We start from the raw sequence: 21,406 nt of genomic DNA on the forward strand, positions 1-21,406 counted from the left end.
ACTTGGGGTGAAGTTGGGAGTCATTTTCATTTACTATGGACAGGTCAGTCAGACCTCACCATTGATCCCTGTAGTAGTAAACATTTGTCTGATTTGTGTCTCATAACTTTTGTACTGTACAACTCAAACTCAGTTTTCTTTCCAGGGAAGCAAGTCCATTCATACTTTCACAAGCTTGTACTAAAGTCAACTTGAACTACTAACTGTCAACTAATACGAACAATTACGATCAACTAGAAGAACTGCAATCATTACAAATTTGTACCACTGCTGACTCATGAAAGACTTGTGACCATTCACGGTCATGTGGGTTGCTATTGAAAACCTTGATAAAATATGAATTAATAAATTAATTGAACATAAATATACAATTATATATGACTGTTTAATGTTAGTTCTTTTAAATCTTTAAAAAAAAGTTGAAGCAACATTGCCACAGTTTTCATAATTATGTTTGCCTTGGTTTTTGGTTAACTGTCTACAGTGCTTACAGCGCTTTGATTTCGATTATTTTGGCAGATGAAGGTAAATTGTGAAAGAAATTGCACAAAAATTTATGCATACATTAGCTTATAGTTAAAGCATTTTGGATTTTTTTTAGGTCGACTGGTCAATAACTGTTTGATAGTTTAACCAAAATTTGTCTGTAAACTCCTCTCCTCTTGAAAGTTGTCATATCTAAATAAGCTTTCTCTTTATTATAGCTGTTGCTGAAGCCATAGCACAGCTGTTTGTAGGCATGTTGAGAGAAGGTCCTGGGACAGAAGATGAGAATGATTCTATAGTAGAGGCTGCAGCCAAAGGAGAATTTGATGTGGTCAAAAAGATTGCCAAAAAACACCCAGATAAGGTAGGATGTTTTTCAAAATATGACATCCATTTGTTTATTATTTTTTCTTTATAAAAATAAGGTGATGTAATGTGGTATGATTTTCAATGAGACACTAACCACTAAAAATAATATAAAGGGGTAGTAATCAATTATAGGCCACCGTATATACCTTCAACAATGAGAAAAACCATACTGTATAGTCATCTATAAAAGCCCCAAAAGGAAATATGAGAATCAGTTCAAACAAGAAAACTAATGACCTGTTTTATAACTAAACAATTTATAATAAAAATATAACTGATATAAACCAATGACAACCCTAGTGAGTGTACAACATGATTGGGACAGTCTCATCAAAAAGTGGCATGATTAAACATGTAAACATGTTTGTGAGTGCTTCATCTGTTGCAGGAATGTCTGGTTTGATTTATTCTTCAAAAAAAAAAAGGTGCTAAATTAAAGCTAAAAAGATATCAAAAGTTTTGATGAATTCCTGACTGTAATGTTAAAGTTCATATGTTACTACTTAATAATTATAGATCAATACAAAGATGGAGGGTAAGACAGCGTTACAGTTAGCATGTTACGAAGGTCATTACGATATCGTTGAATTCCTCGTGAAGAATAAAGCTGATGTAAACATAAAGGATAGCGAAGGAGATCCAGCATTACACTATGCTGCTTATGGGTAATTATATTTCAATCCTTCTTAGGAGCACCACCAAAAGAGGATACCTCAAATCCTAAGATAACAGATATCAGAAAGATTATACAACCGATCTCAACTTAAACCCTAAGACAGCAAATTGGTTACTTTGATAGTTTCTAACATGAATATTACTACTGTGAAAGTACTTTTATTCGTGGGGTACCAATTTTCGTGGTTTTTGTGGCTGACTTTAACCACGAATTTAAGTGTCCAACGAAATAAAACAACCATTGTTCAAATCAAGTCATGGTATAAAGATCACCATCGGTAGGTTTGACTATTGATATGATCTAGAGAAATATTGAATAAACGCCAAATCTGCGAATACTTTGATAGCAGTCACAGAACTACAACCGCATGCAGGATTATACCCATTTAATCTTTAATAACCTAAACTGTACAACGTTTGATCTTTTTATTCTCATAAAAAATATTTTTGATCGACGAAAGTCAGATTTCCGGTATTGATATGCCAGTATGATAAAGTGTTCATTTTATTTCCTCATAGTTCTTGTACATATGGGAAATAATAATTTCATGCTGGGCTTGATTTTGATAAGATTTATTTGACAATTGAAGATACGTTTAAAGCATTTGTTTATGTTACTGTTTTCTTTAGGTGACATGTGTTATCACTACGATTTACATGGGTCAATGTTTACTTTGCAATTTCCTTCAATCAAGACTATTTATGTAACCTTCGTTTAATTTTTCAATTATTTTTTTTTATTAGAAAACTAAAATCCACGAATTTAAAACCCCACGAACATGTTAATATTGATCAAACCACGAAAATTGATACCCACGAATTAAAGTACTTTCACAGTAATTGGTTTGATCAGATGAGCAAACCCTCTCTCAACAAACCTAAAATTTGAACATCCTTCGTGAATAACTCATCATGTACTGAAAATGTAGTAACATTAGTTGACAATAAGGAAATTATTATACACATTGGCGGATCCAGGGGAGGGGTTCTGGGGTATGGAACACCCCCTTTTTTTGGCCGATCAATGTATTTGAATGAGGACATTTAGTTGGAACCCCCCCTTTGTCCTGGGTTGGGACCCCCCTCTTTTTAAAATGGCTAGATCTGCCCCTCAATACAGTTATTGAATTGTTTCTAAATTCTAGAACTGCACTGAAAAATGGTAGAATGTAAACATAAAATAGACAGTCACAAATTATTGACATTTACAAAAATTGTTTTCTGATTTCATTGAAAAGAATTTTTCATATCTTGTATTTATGAACTCACCGTGTATACAGATTGCTAACAATTTATAAAAAAAAGTCAGAAACTACTCATATTTATGAATTCACTGTGTATATAAAGTTAGATGTTTCTTTTACAGGAAGGAAAGTAAAATACTCCAAGTTCTATTAGACAATAAAGCTACAGTTAATGCTGTTAATGCCAAAAAACAATCAGCTTTACATATAGCAGTCAACAAAGGGCAACCTAACTGTTGTAAAGTGTTGGTAGACAAAGGATGTGACCCCAATCTAAAGGTAAGAGGTCAATCTAACTGTTGTAAAGTGTTGATAGATTAAGTATTACAACCATGATAACCCAATCTTAAAGTTAGAGTTTAATTTGTATTTGTTTTCCTGGAAACATTATTAACTAATGCTTACCCTTCCGCAGCACCTGATTTCACTCCTGGTTTTTAGTGGAGTTTGTGTTGTTTCTTAATTCTTATTTATAACTGTTGATGTAAATGTCTTTTGGTTTCATGAGACTTTGTTTACTCCTTGGTTTTGATTGTTATTGTCTTATAAATGATGCCATTTATTATATCAGTTCCTGATTTTAAAAATTGTTTATGCAAAAATTGAAAGTTTTGTCAAATACAGCTAAGGTAATCTATTCCTGAGGTAGAAAAGCTTTAGTATTTCATAAAATGCAAAGGTTTTGTAAACAGTAAATTTATAAATATGGCCATAACAATGATAATTCATGTCAGCACAGACAATACCATTTAACAATACCATTTGTAGATAGAAGATCTGTTTGTTATTTTCAGGATGATGACTTTGACACAGCTATGCATGATGCCATATCACAACAGAAAGATACTTCTAAAGATATATTGAAATATGTCCTGGGATCTAAAATGGCAAAGTTTACCACAGATAATAGTCGTGGATTTAATGTACTACACTGGGCAGTTTTAAAGGATAATAAAGAGTTAGTTGAAGTTTATAATAAACAATTTGAGATCTGCTATGAAGAAATTTACAGGACAATTTATAAGTTTATTATTATAATTAACTATTTGTTATCGGTCATGTATAATTTCCTAGCAGAATGTCATATCAGAACCATTTTAAATTGTCTTAATTTTTATATGCCCATCAAAATTTTGAAGGGACTTATTATGGTATACAAATGTCCCCATTCTGTCTGTCTGTCCGGCCTAAACATGTTGTACCTTAAGTTGAGAACAACTTATCTAAATTTCATGAAACTTAAAATAGTTGTTCCTTATGATGGTCAAACGATCTGTATACTTTTTGGTGCAAATAAGATTAAAACTTTTGAGTAACGGGACTTTGTAACTAAAACAGGGGTGTGTTTTTTGTTCACATGTTGCGCCGTATCTCAAAAACAATTTATGATCATTGCTTAAAACTTTACACACTTACTTCTTATTTATATTAATCTTAAGGTGAGAGGTACGTAAATGAACGCCTCTAGCGGAATACGGGAAAATCGACGTCTGTTGTTATGGGAGTTATCTCCCGTACACCAGAAAAAAAATGTTTTCAAGATGTCGGAATATGTACCGCTTCGTCGGAATAATGGTCAAGTATTGAATGCACCTCATCAAAATATATCAAAATTTATTAAAGTATATAAATGAAATATCTTGTCACAGTTAAACAGTGCTTCCCTCTCATGAAAATAAAGTAACTTGGCTTTACATGATAGTCGGAGAGTGAGCTGACCAACGTAAAGCTTGCAAGAACTGCTTTTCACCATAATGTTTCTACAAAACTGTTCAAAAGAACAAAGAATCGGTCCCGGAAGTATTTTGTATATGCATTGGGGTAACTGTACATTAACTTACTACATGCTGGTAAACGGCAGAGACCAGAGACTTGACTTGAAAATCGGGAATGTTGATACAGAACGTAAAAAACCAAATGTAGTATTGATAAGAATATTATAAGCACGTACCGTGATGCATTACACACATACACTCATACAATAACAAATTAAAGCATACTCTATATAGTATTTGGAAATTCTATAGCTAAAGTAGTCCGGCACAGACTTACATTCAGTCATGCACTTGCATTCAAAGAAATTAATCTATATTTCTCAAATCATTTGCGAAAACGTCTAGGACGTATTCAATCTTCGACAAAAAAGAAGTTAACTCTGATACTCTTATTTTGATATTCCTGTTGTATAACTATTTTCGCATTTAAATATAAACATATGGATGTTCATACAACAACAAAAACTTTCTTTACAGTGCTTTCTTTCACGTCCGCGATATGGTTTATAAATAGAATTTGAAAATGAAAGTACTAGTAAAAAATGTTTCACATTGCTTTCAGTCACTCTAGTTGAATTGCAGGGAACATTTTGAATAACAAGCTTCCAGCATGAAAACCCGGTAAGGGAAAAATAAAGCTCCGCTGCATGAAAATTACTCTTTATACCTCCACTTGAAAAATAAAATAATTTGCTAAGTATATATATATTATACTGTTTAAAAGATTTAGAAATTTTTGCGTGCATCAATCAATTCATTTAAAAAAATTCGTAATAACTTATTTTGATTAAAGTTGATGCTGTTTGTTTACATGTGCAAATGCTGCTATTAAAAGTTAGAATATGAGCTTTTAATTTTGCTATACGTACTTCTAAATTTTCACAATTATTATATTATTAAATATTATATTTAAAACTGCAAAAAAATTCTGAAGTATGAACAGAAATATTGTTGGCATAAATTACAAGGCACATAATGCCGTTGGCGATGTCCAATCGATGCAAAAGTTAATATACTTTTAAACTTGGAGATCGTTATACTTACATTTAAAGATGTCATAGAGAAAACCTGAGAGAATGTGATTGCTTTAAACAAATGTATATAGGAGTGATTCCAGAACAATAGCGAGTACATGTTAACTGTGAGGAATAAGCCTAAAATCGAAGTGAAATTGATGATTTACCCCCAATTTACCTCATGGAGGCAAAACGCATTCGGAAAAAATGTTATATCAAACTTGCTTGAATGAAAAATACTATATCAAACTTGCTTGGATGCATTATTTTCAAGTTCTACTACAACGGAGATGTATATGAACATACTGATATGCCATGACTGTGAATAAGACACCAGGATTGGGGTACCCCCCTTTTCAAGTCCTGTTGTATCTAATACACATTTTTTTTCTAAAACAATCTTATCGAAAACAAAATCCTACTTTTGGGGACAGGTTATATACACGTGCCTGCCCTTTTCTCTAATTTCCTATGAATTAAAAAAAATTAAGAACAATTTAAATGAAGAATCGTGCATAATCATATGGGGCCCTTCCTTTAACCAAACTTCACAGAAACAATAAATTCAGGATCTTTTGGAATCATAGATAAGGCCAATAATGATTGGCCCGACTATTTATCTTACATGAAATTCATAGGCAGAACTACAAAAGAGAGAATCATCCCCCATACCCAAATTCCTTCAGAATATTAGATGATAAAAAAATCTAAATCAAATGTTTAGTTTTTTAGCTCACCTGGCCCGAAGGGCCAAGTGAGCTTTTCCCATCACTTTGCGTCCGGCGTCCGTCGTCGTCCGTCGTCCGGCGTCCGTCGTCGTTGTTAACTTTTTCAAAAATCTTCTCCTCTGAAACTACTGGGCCAAATTAAACCAAACTTGGCCACTATCATTATTGGGGTATCTAGTTAAAAAAATGTGTCCGGTGACCCGGCCAACTAACCAAGATGGCCGCCATGGCTAAAAATAGAACATAGGGGTAAAATGCAGTTTTTGGCTTATAACTCAAAAACCAAAGCATTTAGAGGAAATCTGACATGGGGTAAAAATGTTTATCAGGTCAAGATCTATCTGCCCTGAAATTTTCAGATGAATCGGTCAACCCGTTGTTGGGTTGCTGCCCCTGAATTGGTAATTTTGTGGAAATTTTGCAGTTTTTGGTTATTATCTTGAATATTATTATAGATAGAGATAAACTGTAAACAGCAATAATGTTTAGTATAGTAGGATTTACAAATAAGTCAACATGACCGAAATGGTCAGTTGACCCGTTTAGGAGTTATTGCCCTTTATAGTCAATTTTTAACCATTTTTCGTAAATCTTAGTTATCTTTTACAAAAATCTTCTCCTCTGAAACTACTCGGCCAAATTGAACCAAACTTGGCCACAATCATCATTGGGGTATCTAGTTTAAAAAATGTGTGGCGTGACCCGGTCAACCAACCAAGATGGCCGCCACGGCTAAAAATAGAACATAGGGGTAAACTGCAGTTTTTGGCTTATAACTCAAAAACCAAAGCATTTAGAGGAAATCTGACAGGGGTTAAAATGTTAATCAGGTCAAGATCTATCTGCCCTGAAATTTTCAGATGAATCGGTCAACCCGTTGTTGGGTTGCTGCCCCTGAATTGGTAATTTTGTGGAAATTTTGCAGTTTTTGGTTATTATCTTGAATATTATTATAGATAGAGATAAACTGTAAACAGCAATAATGTTTAGTAAAGTAGGATTTACAAATAAGTCAACATGACCGAAATGGTCAGTTGACCCGTTTAGGAGTTATTGCCCTTTATAGTCAATTTTTAACCATTTTTCGTAAATCTTAGTTATCTTTTACAAAAATCTTCTCCTCTGAAACTACTGGGCCAAATTAATCCAGACTTGGCAATCATCATCTTTGGGGTATCTTGTTTTAAAAATGTGTCCGGTGACCCGACTATCTAATCAAGATGGCCGCCACAGCTAAAAATAGAACATAGGGGTAAAATGCAGTTTTTGGCTTATAACTCAAAAACCAAAGCATTTAGAGCAAATCCAACACGGGGTAAAATTATTAATCAGATCAAGATCTATCTGCTCTATAAGTTTCAGATGAATCTGACAACCCATTGTTGGGTTGCTGCCCCTGAATCGGTAATTTTAAGGAAATTTTGCTGTTTTTGGTTATTATCTTAAATTTTATTATAGATAGAGATAAACTGTAAACAGCAATTATGTTCAGCAAAGTAAGATTTACAAATAAGTCAACATGACTGAAATGGTCAATTGACCCCCTAAGGAGTAATTGTCCTTTATAGTCAATTTTTAACAATTTTCATAAAATTTGTAAATTTTTATTAACATTTTCCACTGAAACTACTGGGCCAAGTTCATTATAGATAGAGATAAATGTAAGCAGCAAGACCAGTAAAGTAAGATTTACAAACACATCACCATCACCAAAACACAATTTTGTCATGAATCCATCTGCTTCCTTTGTTTAATATTCACATAGACCAAGGTGAGCGACACAGGCTCTTTGGAGCCTCTAGTTTGTTTTTTTTTTATTATTAGAATGAGTTCTTTTCCATAAAACGATGTAAGACAATATAATTTTTAAAACAACTCGTGCTTTATTTAAAACCTTCAAAACACAAAGCTATATCTTCATCATTATATTTTTGGTCGGACAAATAGCGAAAAACCGTAAAAATTATATTTGTCCGGCTTGCCGGATTAATAGACATTTTTGACTATTTGTCCTGCTAGCCGGACGAATAGCCACTGCCTATAAACAACACGTAGCTGAGAAGGGGGGTAGAGTAGACTGTTACCCTGGGAAAACAGTATCAACCGCGGAGAAGCCAGGGTTGACAATGCTTTTTCAAAGGGTATTTTTTTGGAAAAAAAGGAGGTGTTGATGGTGTGCACGAATAGCGCACAGAACAGTTTGACGGAAACCCCGACTAACAAAAAAATCAAAAGATAAATAAGTTGGAATGTATATACATTTGTTTTTAAGTATTCAGATTTATGCATAGCGGTTACTATAATAATGGAACACAACCGACGATAGGGAAAAAAAGTAGGGATATTGTTCATCAAACTTCAAAAACTATTTTTGTTCTGCTTTTGCCTAACATTTAATTTTATCCCACATCTCCTTTCGTGTCATAAACACATCAGTTAGAGTACTAGTTTATTGTGATTGAAGTATATGTGTTAATGTTTGTGTTCTGTTCTCGTGCCATTGAAACATAATTTTATATATTTTATATTCATGATTTTCTGCAACTCTCGGGTGAATTAAATTTTACTGTAGTGTTTTATTATGCACCCGTCGTAGCGGAGGAGCATTAAGTTTTACACTTGTCCGTCAGTCCTTCCGCCCCAAAATTGGTTTCCGTTTTTTTACTTTACTTTGCCTCAAACAAATGTTAGGAAACTTATACACAATGCTTAAAAAAGATTTAGTTTAAACTACATAGATACAAATAAATAATAGGATCTTGTATAATCACTGAAAAAATAATAATAGGTAATTCGTCCTTTTTTCAGACATGATAATATTCTCTATAGCGCATTAGTAGTGCTGAAAAAAAATAATGAAGCGGTCGTTGTCTTGACAATTCTGCTGATATAGCATTGACGTTGCGTAATCCTTTCGGCGACGTCATGATCTCCCCCTCTTTTCTCGTCAGCAACACCCTTTCAACGGATAATATATGAAAAAGGACTTCGGTGACCCCTCGAAAATTATATATCAAGAGAAAGGAAAATAATACCTTAAAAACATTTAATTTTTATAGAAAAATCGTAGGATTGGTTTTAACTTCAGAATAAATTAAGCTTGAAATTTCTAATTTTTTGTTCAAAATTGACGTTATGTCTATGTACTTTATGTTGTTTCCTTACCATTTTCAAATGTCTAGAACTCGAAAACTATATCGGTTACCATATTAAACTTTTCGATTTTTAATTATCTTTTTAAAAGTTCTACGTGTACACAATTTCTTTAAAAAATCGCAGGACACGCCATTTACGTACCTGTTACCTTAAGATCTGTATTCTTTTTGGTGATGATTCAAAATTTTATTTTAGAGTTTTTGAGTTTCTTGTAAAACAAAAAGGAGGGGGGTTCACATGTCGCACCGTATGTCAGAAACAATTGATGATAATTGCACAAAAACTCACACACAGGATGGAGACGTATCATGCACTCATGGCACAGCTGTTTATGAGAAGATTGAATTTAGAATAATGTTTATTTATACAATTATATCACTTGTCCTCCTAAAACCTGTCATATTTCATCTTGTTGTCTGAAACTGCATGGTAAAAATTATAATATATATTTTTGTTGACAGCTCTGTGGAGATGATTATAGGCAATGATAGAACCTGTGTGGATTCCAAGATGAAAGATGGCAGTACAGCTATGCATATAGCTGCCGCTAATGATCGAGTGGAGATAGCCAGTGTTCTCCAGTCTGTAAGTAAGATTATACAATAGGTGCCACTGTCAACGTATATTTGTTCCACCTAACAGAAGTTCCAATGGAAACTTTGTTATAAACAATGTCATAATATCTGTTCCTGTTGGAACAAATATTCTATACCATTTATTCCGTTAGGAACATTTACTGTAATATTTATTCCAGTGGAAATAATATTCCAGAATATTGTTTCCATTTGGAACTTATATTATGAAGGAACTTCTATTCCGTGACACCACATGTGGAACAGGATTTGAATACCTTTTCGGAGATCCTGAAATCAACCCCATTGTTTGGTAGTGTTGGTTTCTTTAGTTTTCTGTCTTGTGTTTTATGTACTATTGTTTCTATTTTTGTATTTTTTCATTTTAGCCATGGTATTGTCAGTTTATATTGGACTTATGATTTTGAATGCTCCTTTGGTATCTTATGCTATTAACTACAACAACAACAACAACAACAACAACAACAACAACAACAACAACAACAACAACAACAATACTTTATTTTAAGAGGGTTACACAGTTAGCTATATAACTAATCTTCCCTGAGGCCCTCGTAATGAAAAATCAAACAAAACACAAACATATACTAGTACATTGCATACATACATTAGCATAAAAAGTCAAGTGTGATAATAATGTTCAATACAACTTGATAAAATGTGATGAAAAAATAAACATGATGACATGATCAGTTTTTTATATTATTTATACAGCTAGGTTGATTTCAATAAAAGATCTGTTATTTTGTATTTGAAAGAATTAATATTTGTAATATTTCTTAACGGTATTGGCAAATTATTCCACAAGAATGGTCCAGAATACATAAAAGATTTTTTGAATAATTCTGTTTTTGGTTTAGGGAGTATGAGGTTTCCTTGAACAGCATTTCTCAAGGGGTACGGATTTCTGTCTGAAACATAATGAAACTTGTTAGTAAGATATGATGGGGCATCATTATTAATACACTTAAATGTCATCACTAACTTATGATATTTTATTCTCTGTTCAACTGTCATCCAGTTTAAGTGTTTGAATAAGGGTGCAGAAGGAGCGAATGGGTCTGTTTCTAGTATTAATCTAGCAGCCCTCTTTTGTAATTTTAATATCCTTTTTAAACCCTCACTGCTACAACTACTCCACACTATACAACAATAATCAATAAGTGGCAAGATATAACCATTATAGAATAATTTTCTGCAGTCTAGATTTAGAAATTTTTTAATCTTTAATAGTAGATATAGTCTAGATGATATTTTTGAGCAGATCAAGTCAATTTGGGTTGTCCATGTGAGGGAAGGGTCAATTTTAATGCCTAAAAGACTTTCGCATGTGGAAGATTGTATCACTTGATTGTTAATAGTTAAACAACTCTCATTGTAATGTGGCATTGCTCTTTGCTTCGTTCCAATAATCATATATTTTGTTTTATTTTTATTGATGAACATATTGTTATCATTGCACCATGCCTCTACACCATGTAAATCTTCTTGTACCTTTGACTGAAGAGTTTGATAACAATTACCAGAAAGATGTAAGGTTGAATCATCGGCATATAAATCAGTGCAACAATTTTTCATATAAATAGGAAGGTCGTTGATGTATAATATAAACAGAAGGGGGCCTAATATGGAGCCTTGCGGAACACCATACTTGATATGAAGTTTTTCAGAATGAGCATTACCAATTTGTACTTGTTGAGTTCTTTCATTCAAATACGATTGAAAAAAAGAAACAGCAGTATTATCAAATCCATAAATTTCAAGTTTTTTACAGAGGATATCATGATCTACTACATCAAAAGCTTTCTTAAAATCCAACAGGACTGCTAAGTTGATATAACCATCATTCATATCCTGTATCCATTTATCTATGATATTGATAAGGGCAGTTTGGCAAGAGTGTTCTTGTCGAAACCCAGACTGTGCTGGGTGTAAAAGATCTAATCTTTTAAGATAGTCAAACAAATGTTTTGAAACATGCTTTTCTAAAAGTTTTGATAAAACTGGAAGTACAGAAATTGGTCTATAATTTGTTGCCATGAATTTTTCACCAGCTTTAAAAACAGGGGTTACTCTTGCATTCTTTAAAACACAGGGAAATGTACTTGTATCTATTATTCTGTTAAAAATGTAAGTTAAAGATGAAGTTATGAAAGGAGCACTCAATTTTAAAATTTTTGGTCCTATGTTATCAGATCCGGTGGATTTATTAATGTCAAGTTTGATCATCTCATTAAATAGACCATTTATTGTGACTGGTGGAATTGAAAATTTTACTTGTTCTGACTTAGTAAATTTCTTTTGTACAAAATTATTTAATTTTGCATAATCATTATTTTTGCTCATACATCTGTCAGTCCTCAGGTTTTCAACACAAGATGTAAAAAACTTATTAAAAACATTACAAATGTCCCTGACATTATTAGTTTTAATACCATCTTCATTTAAAAGTTCATATGGCTTTTCTTGTTGGGATGGGTTAAGACTGTGAATACATTTCCACAAATCTTTAGATGCTTTTGAATCTTTTACCATCTTTGAATAAAAATTTCTTTTTGATTCATCGATTATGTGCTTTGTCCTGTTTCGCCAAAATTTGAACTCGGACCACATTTCTAATTTATGGTATTTTTCTCTCATTTTTCTGGCATATGCAATTTCATTATTGAACCATTCAGGTTGTCTGTCTCTTTTTACTCGTTTAGTAACAATTGGTGCATGCTTATCTAGAACTGCATTAAATATGTCATACCACATCTGAATACATGTATTTGGGTGACTTTCATGTTCAATTTTATCAAAAGGTGCAATAGCTAAGTCACTTAGAAAATTAGCCTCATTGAAATTTTTAAAATTTCTGTAAGAAATGGTAGTATGAATATCTTTTTTGATATAAGTGGAATTTTTTTCTTTTCTAGTTAAACAAACTGGATAATGATCACTTATTGAAAATTTAGCAACATGTGATTCTAGTATCAAATCTTTATTGGTGACATAAACATGATCAATTAGTGTACTAGAATCAGGTGTAACTCTTGTTGCCTCTTGAATTATCTGGTTGAGGTTGTAGGTTTCTAATAAACTTAGCCATTTTTGTGGTTGTTTATTAGGTTTTAAAAAATCTATATTAAAATCACCAACTAAAATAATATCTGAATTATGATTAATAACTGTTTGATTCATACTATTTACCAAAAATTTATGCATCCTCACCTTAAATAAGTATCTTTAAAATAACTCAGTTGTAAAATAAATCAAGGAATATTAGGCCAAAAACAATAATATGTCTGTTTCCTGCTGCCAAGGCAAATAAATCAGGGTCCGTAGGTCAGGATTCCTTTTTTTTTTTTTTTTTTTTTGCACTCCCTGTCAGATTTGCAGTTGGTTAAATGGCATGTTTGGTTAGGATCCTATACCCCAAAATGATTTAATGTCTTTAAAGAAGCTTTAATTGACCTATCCTCCCAGTGCTGACATTTTTTAAACCTTAATTGTAGCACATTTGTGCTGGGAGCAGCCATTTTAATTGTTTGGGCATAGCAAGATACGGATCTGGATCAGACCGGAAATGACTTTTTTCTGGACCAGAAACGATTTTTTTCCAGAATTGAATAAAAAGATCCAGGGTCTGGGTTTGAGTCAGGGGCGGTCGGGAAACAGGAAACAGACATATATTTTTGTTTGGCCTTATTCAAATTCTATGGAAATATGAATAAAATTGAAGAATATTGTCATATAGCAAACAATAATTGAAAATTGCTTTAATGATCTTTTCAGAAAGGAAGGGCAGACATTAACATCAGAGACAGTATGAAGAGGACACCTTTGATATTAGCTGTTTCTCAAGGCAAAAAGAAAACAATGGAATTACTCATAACTGTTGGTAAGTCTTATATCTGATTCATAGAGCTAGTTACATTTTGGAAAGTTTTTTGGCTTTTTTTTGGTGGGGGGGAGTGAGGGTACAAAGAGAAGTGAAAACACCCACTTTTATAAATGTTATCTCTATATTAAGGCAAAGTGGACGTCGTATGATTACTAATAACTGAGTTTTGCATCTGTTTCTTAAGGGATACAGGGAACATGTTAAGAGAACACTTCTTATGTTGTCTTCCCCAGAACTAATAAAGGCAGAAAGAATAACTAAAGAATAGTTTTAAGAAAAGAGGGGATCCTTTAATAGATGTTATTTTATCTTCTTGATTTTATTGCATCAGCTGTTTTGATATGTTGGCTTCTTTTAAAAATTTTAAACTCAAGTTTACCTTATGATACTTGAAATTATATTATGGTAACTGCACTGAACTCTGTTTGATATATTTATTTCTAACCAACTTCTCTAGTTCTTTATATGTTGTGTAGTATTTATATGTTAAATTTATATTGTAGGCTGTGACGTAAATGCTCAAGATAGTAGTGGTAATACTGCTCTTCATGTGGCACAAGTCAAGAAAAACTTAGGCCAAGCGGTAAGTTACATAGAGACACAAGTGAAGAAAAACTTTGGTCAAATTATTTCATGTGGCACAGGTCAAGATTACAACTAAATTTGATAAGTTTACATATGGATAAGGTTAAACCTAAGGTAAAGTTGGAAGACCCATGTTCTCACTTAGTAAGACAAACTAAGGCCAGACAGTAATATTTAGCACTATTAAAAATAATTTAAATAACATATTGCAGAGATCTAGGAAACTTGAAGCTAGGGGATGAATTATATCCAGCATAGTTCAACAAAAATGAGTGAAATCTCTAAGTTGCATGTGACATGGGTACAGCTAGTTATGATATGTATATAATTCCTGATATTTTAATTCCAGGTTGCATTAGACAAGGCAGCTAGTAGCAGTCAAGATACAGCTATTATATGTTTACTGCTAGAAAGTGGAGCAAGTATAGAAATAAAGAATGATGAAGGCAAAACACCATTAGACTTCGCTAATGATGAAATGGTCAAACATTTCATGAAAACGTGAGTTTGTACAAAATATATGAATTTATTTTGTCATTATAATTTTTATGTGAGACGGCAATTATTAACCTATAATCTGTATATATATATATAAAACATTGGTTACTTCTATGAGCCCAACCATAAGTACAAACTAAGCAGCAAAAAAAATGTTCTCTATACAGTCTTTAATGTTTGACACATGTCATAATTGTCTTAATTGTTCAAGCTTTTCAGGAGACAATGTTTACTTTTTGCCTCCAATGTGAAATTATAGTTTGATTTGGAAAAGATGACTGACAACCTATTTACTTTTAATTTCAAGACTTAAAAAGCAGAGTGAAATATGCTGCTTTCTGTTTTAGGTTGGCTAAGAGAGCAAAAAAGAAAGATTTTGCTACAACTGCTAAAGGTATTCCAGCTCCCTCTAATTGGTCAGACATGCGTGGGGAAACAATATTGAAAATTTCTATTGGTCCAACAAAAGGTGGAATCATGCAAATAGAATTTGACAATGTGAAACATCTGTTTGAGAAGACCCTACCTCAAGCCAGAATTGTATCCATCCATAGGATGCAAAATATGTTTCTATGGGAAATGTATTACTTGTAAGTATAACTTTATTATAGCCCTGTAAACAAATTTTGGGGATTAAATTGGAATCACTTTACTCTGTCTGTTGGTCTGTCTGTCAGAAATTGGTTTACACTCTTTCATCTTAAATCCATTTATCGTAGGTCATGAAGAAAAATCTGTTAGTTCAGAACAAATCTCAACTTAAGTAGCTTTATGCATACATTTTTATTTTTCTAAAAGATTGATTTTTGTGTTTTAAACAGATTAACTCCAACACTTAACATTGGAGAAGAAAAATGTTACATAATTTCTTTACATGTCAAATATGCTTTTCATATATAGTTTTGTTTAATTGGATAATTTCTTGAGTAACAGAAATTTACAAGCAAAATTTGTCAAGCTAAGTTTATTTTTCTTTCTTTTGGCTCTAGAAATTTTGAAAAATTCTGTCGATAGTACTAGACACAATAAAACTTTACTCATGCCAAGTATTTCTTTTAAAATTGAATCAAAGAAAAATTCTGAATAATTTTTTGAAAAGTGCAAATTTAACAAAGATTAATTAAGGAAAATCAAGGGTGGTATTACACCATTATATTTCAGTTGTGTAACTAAATACAACTTTAGTTTCATTTTTATTTTGCAGGAGAAAAAGGCAGTTAGAGCATGCATATGGAAATGGATGTGCCAATGAGCTAACCTTATTTCATGGCACAACTCCAGATAAATTAGGTGTTATTGCTGAACAAAATTTAGACCCTCGACTAGCCGGAGGTCGTGTAGGTGCATTGTTTGGTAGAGGTACTTACTTTGCCACAGATGCTAAATATTCTGATTTGTACGCCCAAGCTGATCAAAACGGACATAAATTTATGTTTCTTGTGAAGGTGTTAGCAGGGAAGACTTGTATCGGCAGACCAGAATATTTAAGACCACCCCCTCAAGATACCAAGAATCCAAACAGTCCAATATTTGATAGCTGTGTTGACAATGAGAAGAACCCTAGAATATACTGTGCTTTCCATGACAGTCAATATTACCCAGAATACCTTATTGAATACACATAAACATTTATAACCTTTTATGGAAATGATATTGTGCTTTTTCTTAGTTTTGTAAAAATTGCAGAAATGCATAACTTTAACCTTAACAAGATTTGCAGCTTTAATGTTGTTAAGGTGGCTGAACCATATACGTGCTGAGAGTGATATGTCTTGTGATGTCTATTGTCAGCTTTTTATATATATAATTTTGACTAATTGTCATACATGTATGACAGTAGTTGTTGGATGTTATTTATTTATCACAATTGCATAAACTGTGGATTCATTATTTTTTGTTGGGTACCAATTTGTTTGGGTTTCATGTGTACAGGTAAACCATGGATTAAAATATTCAACAAATTACAAATTTTCTATAGGTTTTTATGCAAAGATTGATAAAACCTGGAAAATCGAATATCTGTGGAAATGCATGTTTTCTTCAATCCACGGAAAATAAATGAATCCACAGTAGTAAAGGTATACGTGGTAATTACTGTTGAACAAATATCATACACTGGATGGACTTGATGAAAAAGATGGTTAGATATTATTTTTTGTTTATCACTGTGTAGTTGGTTTTGAAAAATGACAATGTATTCTTGTCATATCACTTCTAACAACAGCAGTGCACATTGATCATAATGATATATATTTTATGCTCAACTGAATACAATTGGGTTTTATATGTCTCTTGAATTTTCTGATATTTTGATAACTTCTTCATCCTTAAGTAAACTTTCTTTTTTTACCTAGTTATGAAAGTACACCACTAATTTATGACTCCATTGCTTTCTTTGTTAAATTCCAGAGTTTCAAGCAGGCAAAACTCTTTTGTTTTAAGTTCAAATAAAGTGGCATTCATTGCATGTCAAAGCAACTTTTTATGGTGTCTTGTACTGAAAAAAGCAACATACCTTTAAAGGCATATAAGAAAGAACTGGTTCCTGGAACTTTGGATGTTAAAAAACAGGTACTTCAGATCTGACAAACAGGCAAAATGTACCCTCTTTTTAAAATAAATAAATGATTTTTTTATTATTCAAAATTATAAGTCAAAAAGTGTTCTACAATGATCACCAGTCAATATGCTAACCTAAATATTCTACCTATTTTTAAAGTTACACCAATGGCTAGGAACTATTTTGTGTTAAAAATGTACTATTTTCTGACAGGGCCTTTTTGATAAGAATGACAATTTTATATTGTATCAATATTAATGTTGGACACTGATGTCAGTGTAAAATTTAAATCTCTTCCATGTATACTATCTTCATGCACTCTATTTTTTATGTATTGATGGTTCAACATGAGTGAATGTCATGCCATGTAACCAAATTAATGTGTGTTTAATATTTTTTAATGAGAATACGCAAGTTTGTTAAGAAAAGTGTTAAATTGTTAGGTTGTTAACGACATTGTAGACTTTATAGGAATAAACATATCTTTCTGTATGTGGCATAGTTTCAAATTTCAACATTCCTTTAGTGTGAATGAATTATCAATATAAATTCATGTCTTAAGTTAATTATATTAATATTTTCACATGCAGTAATGCTTTAAACTGAATGCCGTCAATGAGTGACATAATATTTCAACAATTGTTCTTTTTTATATATATATATAAAAGAAAATTCATGGCTACTTGAATGGGATTAAATTTCAGAGAAGAATTAACCTGCATGGTATTCAAAGCACTGTAGAATCATTTGTTTCTTCAGAAACCCTAGGACACGACTACAGCTTATTTAAAAAGAACAATGTACAAGTTGTATCTCCATGTACTGCTTTTCATTTTATTCCACATTTATTTGTATTTATTGATACTAAGAAGAGCGTATATGATAATGCTTTTCAGATGTAATTTACCAACAAAATACTTCAGAATTGTAATCCGGTGAGAAAGGCTTTGTTAAGTGAGTGATCTTTTCAAGTTTTACATAAGAATAAAGTGTATCCATGTTTTTATGTCTAGTTACCAGGTTTCCATTTCAGTTGTGAGAAATTGAAGATGTGGTATAAGTGCCAATGAGACAACTCTCCATCCAAGTAACTACTTATAAAAGTAATCCATTGTAGATCAAGGTACGGCCTTCAACACAGAGCCTTGGCTCATACCGAACAGCAAGCTATAAAGGGCCCTAAAAATTACTAGTGTAAAACCATTTAAACAGGAAAACCAAGTCTAATATGTATAAAAATGAGAAACATGGAACACTTATGAACCACATCAACATTGATGACAACCGCTGAACATCAGATCAGTTGTCCATCCTTTATTGCCCAACGAGTTTCTCTTACTTTTTTCCTCTCCATTAAACAAGAAGAGATAGAAAGAAAATCACTGTTGCAGAACAACACAATACAACAAGATACACCCCATCACTTATCCTTATTCAAAGCAATTAAAATAGAAACAAGGAAAAAATGATGAAAAGCAATTTCCTACAAAATTTATTACTTCACAACCTATTAAGCATATGTTATTAAAGAGCCTGCAAAGTTAATTTCCTGAAAAGTGAGGTATAGTGATCTTAGAATCCTTTGCTTCCAGAACATTCAGGTCCAGTCTGCAGTAAAAGATTTCAAAGACATCAATAATTTTCATGGAATTTTATGAAATTTGTACAAGATAGATATTGGAAAATGTGATATGAGTGCCAATTAGACAACTCTCCATCCAAATTACAATTTTGTCATTTATGTCAAGCCAGCAACTTTTGTCGCAGAAAGCGCAACATAGCTATAGGGATATTGATCCAGCAGCGGCATTAGCTAACTTCTTAAAAGCTTTATATTTTAGAAGATGGAAGACCTGGATCCTTCATACTTTGTATATAGATGCCTTATGTTATGAAGTTTCTGTCTGTCACATGACCATTGTCCTTGACGTCATTTTCATTGTTCAGTGACTACTTAAAAAAATAAGATTTTTTGTAATGTTAATATTTTCTCTTATTATGAGTAATAGGATATTTATATTTGGTATGTGCATATCTTGGAATGTCCTTATGCCCTGCAGACAGTTTTATTTTTCACTTGAAATTGACCTTATTTCATGGTTCAGTGAACAAGGTTAAGGTATACATCGTTTTTTTTTGTAAGGCATACATTTTTGTTTAGGGGCCGGCTGAAGCACGCCTCTGGGTGAGCTGGAGTTTCTCGCTGCATTGAAGACCCATTGGTGGACGTCGTATGTTGTCTGCTCTTTGACACCTTCCCCATGTTCATTCTCAATTTTATGAAGTTTTGGTGGTCAAGTCCATATCTCAGATACAATAGGTCTAGTATATTTGGTGTATGGAAGGATTGTAAGGTGTACATGTCCAACTGGCAGATGTCATCTGACCTTGATTTCATTTTTATGGTTCAGTGGTCAAAGTTATGTTTTTGAGTTTTGGACTATTTTTAATTCTTTATTCAATATGTCTACTATATTTGGTGTACATAGAATTATTTTGTGAGGAACATGTCAGTCTGACAGGTTTACCTTTTATTTGACCTTGGTTTAATTTTCACAGTTCATTGCTCAGTACTAAGTTTTTGTGTTTTGGTTTTTTCTTAAACTATAAGCAATAGATCAACTATATTTGATGTATGGAAGAATTGTAAGCTGTACATGTCTGCCTGTTAGGGTTCATCTGACCTTGATCTAATTTTCATGGTTCATTGGTCAAGGTATAGTTTTTCTTGGTTAAGTCTGTTTCTTAGAAACTATAAGCAATAGGTCAACTATATTTAGTGTATTTTTAAAATGATTGTAAGGTGTACATGTATTTCTCTTTTGGTTTATATGACCTTGACCTTATTTTCTTGTGTCATGTTAAGTTTATGTGATAGTTGTAGAAAGCTTTATATTAAGGACTATCAACAAAATAACAATGGTAAGTAAAGCAGGCAAGACATTTCTATGTGTGCACTCTTGTTAATTTTTTGTTAAAGATAATGGTCATTCTTTTTAGCTGCACTATACAAGTTTATATATATATAAACTTAGTGGTGGTTGCGTTAAGATGTACCATTCCCCTATCTGTCTGTACCACCATACTTCTGGAAATTGGCTACTGTCCCCTAACTTTAGTTTGCCTAACCAAATGTTCTGATACTATACTACACAATGCTTATTAACACAAAACACCGATCAAATACGAATTTGGGTAGTGTCACTTTTACCATTCTTAAGTTGTGTCACTTTATTACAATATATACAAGCAACCTCAGGCTATCATTTTTTTCCCAGTGACACATTCCACATTTATTTTTGTACATTTTACTTTCGTGGCATATGGTCTAGAACTGTAGATGAAACATTCGTCCACAGCTGAGAATATCAAGAAAGATGACCGACAAAGAAGTTATGGGAACTTTATTGACCTTATCATATATTTCTGATATTTCTCCTCCCCACCCTCAAGCTTCACGCACATTGCAGATTGTTCAGTGGTGTTTCCTTCAAAACTGGTATAGCAAAGAGTGCTGAAATTACCTTTAAACACCAACAAGCAATCTAGATACGACTAAAAAAGAGGGGTTTTTGAATTAACACAGATTTGAAAATATCAAGTTCCTATCTGCAGAAGGAAAGTGTACTTTTTTACTCTGATTTTTCTCGCTGCATTTAAGACACATTGGTAGACTTCGGTTGTTGTCTGCTTTTTGCTCGGGTGGTTGTCTCTTTGACACATTCCCAATTTCCATTCTCAATTTTAATTTTACTTTTATACAATATTCTATTTGAACTTAAATATTCCCTATATTACAACCAACTGTATACATTAATATAAGAGATGCACCAAC

General features: G+C 32.5%; 1 protein-coding gene across 2 annotated transcripts in view; it reads left to right on the plus strand.

Moving 5' to 3' along the window:
* The window catches only part of LOC134692132 (E3 ubiquitin-protein ligase MIB2-like), a 34,365-nt gene extending 17,339 nt beyond the window's left edge, over positions 1-17,026 (plus strand). For both annotated transcript variants that reach the window (XM_063552555.1, XM_063552554.1), the window contains exons 10-19: positions 705-850; positions 1,372-1,520; positions 2,897-3,053; positions 3,569-3,732; positions 9,911-10,034; positions 13,820-13,925; positions 14,432-14,511; positions 14,863-15,014; positions 15,359-15,601; positions 16,216-17,026. In XM_063552555.1, coding sequence (XP_063408625.1) covers positions 705-850; positions 1,372-1,520; positions 2,897-3,053; positions 3,569-3,732; positions 9,911-10,034; positions 13,820-13,925; positions 14,432-14,511; positions 14,863-15,014; positions 15,359-15,601; positions 16,216-16,636 — 1,742 coding nt within the window. In that variant the 3' untranslated portion in view covers positions 16,637-17,026. The remainder of the gene's footprint in view (positions 1-704; positions 851-1,371; positions 1,521-2,896; positions 3,054-3,568; positions 3,733-9,910; positions 10,035-13,819; positions 13,926-14,431; positions 14,512-14,862; positions 15,015-15,358; positions 15,602-16,215) is intronic.
* The last annotated feature ends 4,380 nt before the right edge of the window (positions 17,027-21,406 follow it).

Source organism: Mytilus trossulus, chromosome 12, assembly GCF_036588685.1.
Source record: "Mytilus trossulus isolate FHL-02 chromosome 12, PNRI_Mtr1.1.1.hap1, whole genome shotgun sequence".
Lineage (NCBI taxonomy): Eukaryota > Metazoa > Mollusca > Bivalvia > Mytilida > Mytilidae > Mytilus > Mytilus trossulus.